Genomic DNA, 10,813 nt, shown 5'->3' with positions numbered 1-10,813 from the left:
GTAATAGCTTTAATTAATAATGGTAATGTAACACTTCCACCACCACCATCATCATATAGAAATTTAAATAAAGAGGATCTAAAATCACCAATTAAATAAAGAGAAATTAAAATCACCAATTTATATACTACTACATTTAAAAACATTAAATATCGGTAATGTTCAAGAGACATTAGATAAGTTTAATTCAAACAGAGCGGACTACCCAAAGATTACCAACGAAGTTATAAAGAAATGTCTCAAGTATTCAAATATTGAAGATTTAGAAAAACTATTTAGATCAATCAGTACATATTCTGCAGGTACAAAGAATCAAGATGCCAAAAATATCAATAGGTAAATTTTATATTCAAACTGAACTGTATACCCAACAAACAACTAGGACAATTATCAGATGAAATCCAGAGAATACGTATTTAAAGTTAAAGCGTACCAACCACCATGGTGAATTTTAAATTTTAAATATCTGATATATAAAAGTTAAAATTCATTTAAAAATAAAAAACTATATTTTTTTTTTTTACCAATCATTGTGAACTAAATACAATATTTTATTCATTTTTTATTTTTATTTTTCCAACACATAAAAATATTTTTAAACATGACAGATACGATCAATAATAGTCATAAGAAAGTTAATATTAATAAAAATACAAAAAAAATAGAAATGAAGGAAGACGAAGACAGAATTACCCACCAAATCAATATTTATTAATTAATAGGTAAACCAACTAAAAATCCAATTGAATATTTCTGAACAAATATTTACACCTATTATTAATAATAATATTATCATCTAAAGTTTAAATCAATTGGTTATACAATATCAAATATGTGCTATTCCCAATAATTCATTTGTGTCCAAATTATATTATTACTGTTATTGTTACATTTAGAAATTAAAATGCAATAGTTTGGGTGTGACTTAAAAAAGATTAAATCTAATATACTACAGGTATTTAGGAACCTTTGTAATATGCATTGTAACGGCCAAAGGTATCTATGTGGGCATCACTGTTGTTTTCCTCGAATTTAGGTCCCTCTAAGAAGTTTTTTGTTAAAATACCTATCAAGTTAGATTATACACCCCTTGAAACAGATACGTTGCCACAATCCAATCCCAGAGAAGCTATAGACAAATGAATAATTAAATACTATTATAGAGTCATTCCGCCAAACTTGAGCGTCTGGATTTTTACATTATAAAAAGGATAATTAGGTATTTTCAAAAATGGATTATGAAACATCAGTAAAGAAAACATTCAATCAAAAACAACATTCAACGCTCGAAGGATGTTTGTTTATTTCTGATACCTTATCTTTCTGAGCTCGATAGATCCATGGGTGACTTTTTTTCATCAATTTTTTAATAAATAAATTTAAAAAAATTAAAAGTGTATATTTATTTTATTTATTTTTTATAAATAATTTTTTGTTTTTTCTATATTTTGATGATTCTAAGATTTTGTTTTCTTGGAGTAATTCTCTTTGGTTTACTCCCATTAGTGAAAGAAAAATTGGTCTGTATACAACTAATATTGTTTAATAATAATTATATTGGTTAGTATTTAAGTTTATATCTTTTTTATTTCCTCCAACTAACCCATATGGTTGGTTATTATTATTTTATTATAATTTACTTACTTTTGATTCCATTAAAGTACTGTGGTTTTGAGTGAATTAAATGAATGTGATGTTTTGAAGAAAAAGGTGATTATAGTTCATAATGATGGATACCTCGAAGATTGTGGCGGACAAAAACCCAAATTTTTGGTTAGATTACATATTGAGACTTAAATTTAATGAATTAGAACTAAACAAAATAAATATCAAAATTAAATATTAGTTTTTTTTATATTTATATATAATTGAAATTATTCTGATTTTATCATTATGGTTACCTTAATATTTAAAATTTCTTTGTTCATTTCTGAGCATTTTTTGAAGAGTTGAACTAAATGTTGCAATATTTATTACTATAAGTTGATAATGATGTGAATATTTCTGAATTCCTTGATGAAACTTTTTTGAATGATTCGAGACCAATATAGTCAACAGATTCTTCTGACTCGGAACTCAAAAGAGAAATTTATATAATAAATGCTCATCTGAAAGATCTTCATCGTCATCGGAATAGGTATAATCATCGGAATCATCATCGGAATCTAATTCATTATCGGAATAAATATTATTGTATAATATTGATCTTGCAACACTACCCTCTATCTGCAATTAAAAAATGAAAAAAATTAATATAAGTTTATATATTATGTAAAAATATAAATGTTAGAATTACTTACTAGAATAAAGCTCTATTTATAAATGACAGTCTATTGTATTGAAAATTTTAAATTTTATATAGTTTGTTCTAATTTGGAAATAATGTAATCTAATTTAGAATTTGGGTTTGTTTTTTTGAGACATCATAAACACCATTTGATTGAATTGAGGAACTTCTAATGAAATCGATACATTTCTTCTTGTAACTTTCTATTTTCCATTAGAAATTCTTCAGTGGCCTTTTCTTCTTCACTCAATGGAGCTGGTTGAATACTTAAACCTCCCAATGAATTGACCAAATCTTCTAATTGGTCAGAATCATCGTGTTGGTTGTCCTCTTTTTCCCAACTCTCTTCTTTGGTGATGCATTTGTTGATCGATTTGTTTAATTTGATTTTACCATAACAAAATGCAAAATAAAAACCAATGGAACCAAAAAAAAATAAAAAAATATATATATATAAAAAATAATCCATTTTATTTTACAAAAATAAATTATTATTTATAAATAAAAAAATACTAGAGATATAAATTATTATATATAAAAAAATATGATATTTACAAATAAAAAAAAAATTATTATTTATAAATAAAAAAAAATTATTATTTACAAATAAAAAAAAATATTTAAAAAAAAAAAAAAAATTTTTACATTTAAAAAAATAGTGAAAAATTTTTAAATATTAAAAAAAAAAATAAAAAATAATTAAAACAAAAAAAAAATTGAATAAAAAAACAATTGTCTTTTATAGTTTTTATAATAATTTATAATACATGAATTTCATTCAATAGAATAGTTTCAACCTTATTTTTTTTTTAAATTTTAGATTGATAATTTTAATTAAATCTATTTATTTGATTTAAAAATTTCATTAAATTCTCTCTCGATTGATATCCAAAATACCTTGGTAACTTTTACATTGTAAAAAAAGATTTGAAAAAAAAAAGATATATTATTTAGATAATATCAGAAATATGATCTTTATTTAATAAATTAATTATATATTTATAAATAAAATTTAATTAAAGATTAAAAAAAAAAAAAAATTATTTGTTTATTTTAATTAAAATTTTATTATTTAAATGTGAGTTTATTAATATGGAACCTATTGAATTATCTTTTAACAAAACACATTGTTCTATATCAGTTCTTATTTTATGTTTTTGGTGTATATACATCTTTAGCAAAGTGACAATCTAAAGTATAAATAGGAGTTGTATCATCAATTGAAATATAATTTCTTTTTCTATATTTTCTGATCTCTAAACAAGTTTGACTTTGAATTCTGATTGAATACACCCACTTTTTAATTTTTCTATTTGAATGAACTAATCTTGAGGAATTCGATTATTTCCACTAATAAAATTAAATTAAAAAATAAATTAATAAATACTATTAGTTATATTAAATACTTCCCTAAAAAAATGGTATTTAATAACTTTAAAAATTTATTATAAAATCTTTAAATTTTTTTTATATTTATACTAACACGCAGTATATATAAGTAACCACCTCTTTATATAATTTGTAGCAACTATAAAGGTTACAAAGTGGGGCCCCAGATTGGAACCTATATAATCAAAATACCTCGTTAACGAAAGTATGTTTGACTCTGTTACAAACTATACAAAGAGGTGGTTACTTATCTTTTAATCACAATAACAAATTCTGTAATATTCACCAAATATTTTTTAGTTTTTTTAATTTATGGTATTTTAATTTTTAAATTATTTTTTATTTACTCTTTCCTATATATTATTTTATTAAAACTAATGTTTGAGTTAAAATGTGTTGTAAAGTTATGGGGTAATTAAAAATAAATAATTATGGAGTCTATTTTTATATTATTTTTAAACACACATTTCCTATATTTATTTTTTAAATTCAAATAATTATAAATTTAATTTTTCAATTTTTTTTTTATTTATTTTTTTCAACACAAAACAAACATAAATTATAATAATGTAAAATATAGTATACCAAAATCAAAAGAAATATTTTAATAATTTAAACTATAGATCAAACCAAAAATAATAATTTTAACATTACTGAAATATACTTAGAACCTTTATAGAACAAAGAAGTGAATACATTATTTTATTTAAACAACAATAAAAACACACACATATAGAAATTGGCAATTGTTGAAGAAATATAAAATAGACGCAGAACCACAAACATAAATAATAGAACTGTTCAAGTATATAGAAGTTATTTATTGTGGAAATTAAAATTAAAACCAATGCAGATTGCTATTTATTCTGGTAATTTATCTTTAATTAAATCAAAATATGAAAAATAAAGAATAAATCAAGAAAAAAAACAACCACAACTTTATAACGTAGATGGTGTCTTAATAGATAAAAGTGTATACAAGAATTTGGCTAACCCGAAATCTAATCAGTATTAGGTTATGAGCCATCATCAAAACAGGATTTTAGCAATCAATCAAATAATTTGAAAAACCCGAGCACTGTAATATAGTTATTAAACAATTAAATTATATACTATCCATTACATATCTCAGATCATCAGTTATTCAGAATCTTAATTAGTGCACAAAAATTATTCATATCACTTTTTTTATAAAACTAACTAACTTTTATTTATTAGATTTCTGAATAACTGATGTTCTGAGATATATAATGGATAATATATAATCTAATTGTATAATAAAATTTATTAACTAATAAATAAAATCTAAAAGTAAAGAACAAATAAAAAAGATTTATTTTATTCAAAAAAAATTAAAAGGTATTGGATTAGATTTATTAGAATTATTTTTAAATAATGTTTTAGAGTAACAGCTATTACACGTTCACCAGATCAAACAATTGATGAATTAAAGAAAAAGAGAACAAAAAACTTGGATAAATAATTGGCAATTAAAACTGATACTACAAATGATGAAAGTGTTAAATAAAACCATTCAAGAACATGGTGGAATTGATGTAGTTGTAAATAACATTGGTTATGGTTTATTGGGTGTTGTCGAAGAGTTATCAGTAGAAGATATTCAAAACATTTATGAAGTCAAGGTATTTGGTGAATCAAATGTATTAAGACACACAAATCCATATCTCAGAGCACAAGGTTCTGGTTTAGTTTTAAACATATCATCTTACCTTGGATACTCTGCCCTTGGAGGTAAATGACATCACCCTATCAATACAAAAAGTATTAGAGCCATTCAATGTTTCAGTAGTATTAGGTGTCCGTACTACTCGCCACTTGCCAAAGGAGATCCATCTAAAGCAACGTTCGGAAATAAAAAGAAGTTGAAGAAAATCATCAATTTACCTAATCAACCGATTTTTAAAAGAAATAAATTTGGTTTTGTAATTTTAAATAAATTAAAATCAATATAAATAAAAAATTATTCTTTTTTCTTTAATTTTATTTAATTTTTTTAATTATTTAAATATATTTTGATAACAATTTTAATTTTTTTCATGTATTTTTTTTTCTAATTTTAGTGAATTTATAAAAGAATACAAAATAATTAATATAAGAAGAATGATACAAGAATATAAGCATCAACACATGTGAAAAATAGCACCATAATATCAGTGCTGGTATCAATATGGTTTTGAGAAGGTTTTTGAAAAAAATAAATAAATAAAATGTTAAAAAAAAATTTAAAAAAAATTAAAAGAAAGGAGGAAAAGAGAAAAAATGTGATGTGTGAGTTTGTGCTGTTATTTTACATTAATTTTCAAATTATAAAAATGATAAAAATGAATATTTTATTTAAAAAAAAAGATAATTTTTAAAAAAAGAGATAAATTTTAAAAAAAGAGAATTTTTAAAAAAAAATTTTAAATGAAAACGATAACGATAATGGGTAAAAACAGTGAATATCGATAATTTTTAATCTCTATTTTTTTTTTCTTTTTTTTTTTTTTTTTTTATACTCTTTACTGATATGCAGAAGGTAATGCAAAGCCCTATTATCAGAATATATGAATATTACTATTATTATTGTTGTTATTAAAATAATCAAAGTTAGCTGAGATTGGTTATAATTTTTCTAAACAAAGAAACACTTCTTAGTAAACTACAACCATTAGTATGTTTTTTTTTTTTTTTTTTTTTTAATTAATCATTTTAAAGTTAAAATAAATTAAAATAGTTATTTATAAAAAATAAAAAAAATAAAAAAAAATAAAAAAAAAAATTTGTAAAATAATGCACTAAAAATATGAAAAATATTTTTAAAATTGTTAAAAAATTTTTTATAATTTTTTATAATTTTTTATTTTAAAAAATGTATTGCCAAAATTGTTTGCGTCCTGCGCCTTGCCAATGTTTCCAAATAACACCATTACAATTGATATATGTTCTAATTCAAGAGACACAACTATTAAATGAAGCACAAAAACGAAGATTTCATCAATTAGCATTTTCACAATCATTACACAATCAATATTCTTTTAATGGAAATGAAAACCAAAGTTTATACGAAGAAATATTTCTATCAACTTGGGCAAAATATGATTGTGGTAGACCAACTTCAATTCGATATATCCAATTCGATGATAATTATTATCAAAAACACAAAAAAAATTATGATACTTTAATAATACCAAAAAATGAGAAGATATTATTTCATGGTACTCCAAATACATGTTTAATTATAAATTGTGGAAGATGTAGTGCATGTGGTATAAAAGAATCTGGTTTTAAAATTTCATTTAGCGGTAAAAATATATCTTTTTCAAGATTTGGAAGAGGTATCTATCTTGCACCCAATTCATCAAAGGCCAATGATTATAACAATAATCAAAACTTCAATTATCGTTGTACTATTGTTTCAAAAGTAAATCTTGGTAACTCTGTTAGATTGTTTAACACGAATCAACAAATTTCCCTTCCAAATGGATATCATTCAGTTCATGGTCAAGCTGGATTTGATTTAAATTATGATGAATATGTTGTATATAATGAAAAACAAGTTTTACCAATTGGTGTATTTATATATGTAATTTCATAATTTCATAATCATTTTATACAATTATTACAAATTTTTATATAGTAATAAATAAGTTATAATATTAAAAAATAGTATGGTTATATTCATTAGCCTAAAAATATTTTTATTTATTTATTTTTATATAAATATTGATTAACTGTAAATTATTAAATAAGATGGTTTTGCTTGATCAATATTATAAACAATTACTTCGTCATGATTGAGGGCTAATCCTGTTTCACCTAGTACAGAGTCGAAGCCTGGATTTGGTGAAGTTATATTTTGATTATCGTTGAGATATTTTTCACCTTCACCTACTAGAACATTGGCCAAAAACATGTATTTATTTCCATTTATTGGGGTTGAGTAATCATTACTTTTAGAGGAAACACTTGAAAAATAAATTCCAGGTCCAAAACGAAGGAAATGAGCCTTATTTGAATGTGCCGGTAGTATAAATGATGTTTCAATAATTCTACAAACGGCACAAGTTGGTGAGGGACAAATTTCAGTATTACCATTTAATCCCAAAGAACATTGAATCTTAGTTCCATGGAATCTTCTTTTTTCATTACCAGCAGCCATTCGTTTGCCCTTGTGTAATCTTTTTGAGAAATTTCCTCTTCTCTCTATTTCGTCTCTTTTTTTTGAATAACGGTCAACAATTTTAGCATTTACATTAACTTTGTATATGTGTTTCACTGTTGGATAATTATACTCTTTATGATTCCATTTAGAAGTGAATTGTTTAAAAACATCAGAGAATTTTTGTTCATTTGGTTCAATTTTGGTAATAAATGAGTGTGGTTGAGTTGTATTATATTGTTTTCCATGATCTTTTCCACAAAATGGAAAACCAAGATTTACAGCTTTATTACAACCAGATAATTTGCATTTTGATACGGTAGTCGAATTACTAGTGGCTTGTGTGTGATTCGAAGAGGTCCCAATAGATTGGGAATGGTTTGGTGATGGTGATGCACCATTATGTGTTTTATTTGTAGTAAATTGTCTGCCATGACTTCTTCCACAAAATCCATAACCAGGATGTGCAGCTTTATTACAACCAGGTAATTTACATGTTGAAGCGGTATTGGAATTACTTGAAACTTGTGGTGATGCACCATTTTGAGCGTTATTTGAATTAAATTGTCTACCATGATCTAAACAACAAAATTCAAAACCAGGATATACAGCTTTATTACAACCAGAAAATTTGCATTTTGATACGGTAGTCGAATTACTAGTGGCTTGTGTGTGATTCGAAGAGGTCCCAATAGATTGGGAATGGTTTGGTGATGGTGATGCACCATTATGTGTTTTATTTGTAGTAAATTGTATGCCATGACTTCTTCCACAAAATCCATAACCAGGATGTACAGCTTTATTACAACCAGGTAATTTACATGTTGAAGCGGTATTGGAATTACTTGAAACTTGTGGTGATGCACCATTTTGAGCATTATTTGAATTAAATTGTCTGCCATGATTTCTTCCACAAAACTCATAACCAGGATGTACAGCTTTATTACAACCAGATAATTTACATGTTGTTGTGGTATTGGAATTACTAGAAACAGGTGTTTGTGGACTATTTACTGTTGATTTGTTTACGGTAGTCGAATTACTAGTGGATTGTGTGTGATTCGAAGAGGTCCCAATAGATTGGGAATGATTTGGTGAAGCACCATTTTGAACATTATTTGTAGTAAATTGTCTGTCATGATCACTTCCACAAAATTCATAACCAGGATTTACAGCTTTATTACATCCAGATAATTTACATGTTGTTGTGATATTGGAATTACTAGAAACAGGTGTTTGTGGACTATTTACTGTTGATTTGTTTGATGCAAAATTTAAACCATGGGTACGTGAACAGAATTCATGTCCAGGGTAAACATTCTTACCACATCCAGATATTTTACAAACGGTACTCATTATGATATAAAATAAAAATATAAGTAAAAAATTTTTTTTTAAAAATAAAATATAATAATATAATAATAATATAATAAAAAAAATAATAGAGATAGGAAAATTTTTATCTTATTTTTTATGTGTGAAAAAAAAAAAAATTTTAAAAAAAAAAAATAATTTTCCCAACTGTTTTTAAAAAAAATATTTTTTTATTGCTAAAACTAAATTTTGGAAAATTTAGGGGAAATATCAAAAAAAAACCAATTAAATTTAATATTTTTTAAACTTTTTCTTACACCAAATTTTGAAAAATAAATATGATTAAAAATTTTGGAAAATAAAAAAAAATTTTTAAAAAATTTTTTAAAAAATTAAATTTAAAATCAATTCAAAAAATAGACAACTTTTTTTTATCATCTTTATATACTATTAAATGTCAAATACAGTTTGTAAATTACCAAGTTGTTCAAGCCAAGCATACCAAGGTTATGATTTTTGTTGTAAATCACATGGTGTTGCATTTAAAAATTCAAAACAAAACAATAAAAAAATTGATATTAATAAAAATATGAATCACAATAATTATAATCAAAATCATATGAATAACAATACAGATATTAAAAATTCAAAAAAATCTACAATTATTTGGATTAACGAAACTCCAATTTCTAAAAAACAAATGAAATTATTCAACTATTTAAAAGAGAAATATTCAATTATTCATTTATATAATGTTGATGATTTTGAAAAAATTGATTTAAAACAATCAATTGAATGGGTTTTAAGTTACAAAATTTATCCAGAGTTGGAAAATAAAAATATAACTTCCTTTGTAATTAGTGATGAATATACTGATAGTATTATTGCTAAAAACAAAAATACATTTACGATGTCAACAAATCTTTTCCTTAATCAGGAATGGTCATTAAATGAAATATTACCACAAATAAAAACCAATTCAGGTGAATTAAAGTTTTATAGCCAAGGACAAGATTTCTATGAATTTACAAATTTTTATGAATCTCCATTTAATTTGGATGGAAAGTTATGGACAACATCTGAACATTATTTTCAAGCACAAAAATTTTCACCAGATCAAGCACTAATTGAACTAGTACGTAACCTTCCATCACCAAGAGAAGCATTCAATTTCACCAGAATACCAGATCTTCAAAAAGATATCAGAAAAGATTGGCAAGAAGTAAAATATACTATAATGTGCGATGCTTTGTTTGCTAAATTTACTCAAAATAATCACCTTAGAAAACTTTTATTATCAACAGATGATATGAAACTAATTGAAAATAGTCCAGTTGATTACTATTGGGGTGAAGGTAAAGATGGCACAGGTGAAAATAAATTGGGTGAAATATTAATGGAGTTAAGACGTAATTTAAAAACTTCCCCATCATTATAATAAATAAATATATATCTATTCTTTCAATGCATTAAATATAGCAATAAAATAAAAATATTAATTTATGATATTAAGTTTATTATTTTAAAATAAATGAAAAAGGTTTAAGAAGAATAGTTGGGCCAAATACTTCTTTCATCTTTTGGATTATTAATAATTTGTTAATACTTTTATATATCAATTTATTTCAATATACTTTTATAGAGAATGAAAATATAATGCA

At 23.7% G+C, this 10,813-nt stretch overlaps 5 protein-coding genes across 5 annotated transcripts; 2 read left to right on the top strand and 3 right to left on the bottom strand.

The window, feature by feature from the left end:
* Positions 1 to 1,721: 1,721 nt before the first annotated feature.
* DICPUDRAFT_153787 (uncharacterized protein) lies at positions 1,722 to 2,756 on the bottom strand (the record flags this gene model as incomplete). The annotated part of the gene is made up of 4 exons (XM_003289354.1): positions 1,722 to 1,792; positions 1,978 to 2,075; positions 2,301 to 2,330; positions 2,473 to 2,756. 4 exons carry the CDS (start codon positions 2,754 to 2,756, stop codon positions 1,722 to 1,724), a joined length of 483 nt encoding a protein of 160 aa, XP_003289402.1.
* Positions 2,757 to 3,436: 680 nt separating this feature from the next.
* DICPUDRAFT_153786 (uncharacterized protein) lies at positions 3,437 to 4,796 on the bottom strand (the record flags this gene model as incomplete). The annotated part of the gene is made up of 2 exons (XM_003289353.1): positions 3,437 to 3,609; positions 4,790 to 4,796. The coding sequence occupies 2 exons, from the start codon at positions 4,794 to 4,796 to the stop codon at positions 3,437 to 3,439; spliced, it is 180 nt and encodes a 59-aa protein (XP_003289401.1).
* Positions 4,797 to 5,187: 391 nt separating this feature from the next.
* On the top strand, positions 5,188 to 7,274 carry DICPUDRAFT_153785 (uncharacterized protein; the record flags this gene model as incomplete). The annotated part of the gene is made up of 2 exons (XM_003289361.1): positions 5,188 to 5,428; positions 6,682 to 7,274. 2 exons carry the CDS (start codon positions 5,188 to 5,190, stop codon positions 7,272 to 7,274), a joined length of 834 nt encoding a protein of 277 aa, XP_003289409.1.
* A 73-nt stretch (positions 7,275 to 7,347) lies between these two features.
* On the bottom strand, positions 7,348 to 7,876 carry DICPUDRAFT_92291 (uncharacterized protein). Its single transcript, XM_003289352.1, has one exon. The coding sequence runs from the start codon at positions 7,836 to 7,838 to the stop codon at positions 7,407 to 7,409; it is 432 nt and encodes a 143-aa protein (XP_003289400.1). The 5' UTR covers positions 7,839 to 7,876; the 3' UTR covers positions 7,348 to 7,406.
* A 2,186-nt stretch (positions 7,877 to 10,062) lies between these two features.
* Positions 10,063 to 10,590, top strand: DICPUDRAFT_35661 (uncharacterized protein; the record flags this gene model as incomplete). Its single annotated transcript, XM_003289360.1, has 1 exon — positions 10,063 to 10,590. The coding sequence occupies one exon, from the start codon at positions 10,063 to 10,065 to the stop codon at positions 10,588 to 10,590; it is 528 nt and encodes a 175-aa protein (XP_003289408.1).
* Between the last annotated feature and the right edge of the window lie 223 nt (positions 10,591 to 10,813).

The sequence above is a fragment of the Dictyostelium purpureum genome (assembly GCF_000190715.1).
Source record: "Dictyostelium purpureum unplaced genomic scaffold DICPUscaffold_173, whole genome shotgun sequence".
Lineage (NCBI taxonomy): Eukaryota > Evosea > Eumycetozoa > Dictyosteliales > Dictyosteliaceae > Dictyostelium > Dictyostelium purpureum.
The sequence above is the reverse complement of the archived record's forward strand: the minus strand, read 5'-3'. Positions and strand labels throughout refer to the sequence as shown.

What these genes read in the sequence shown, in the direction of transcription:
- DICPUDRAFT_92291 (XM_003289352.1), bottom strand. Translation starts at nt 7,838, where the DNA reads ATGGCTGCTGGTAATGAAAAAAGAAGATTCCATGGAACTAAGATTCAA.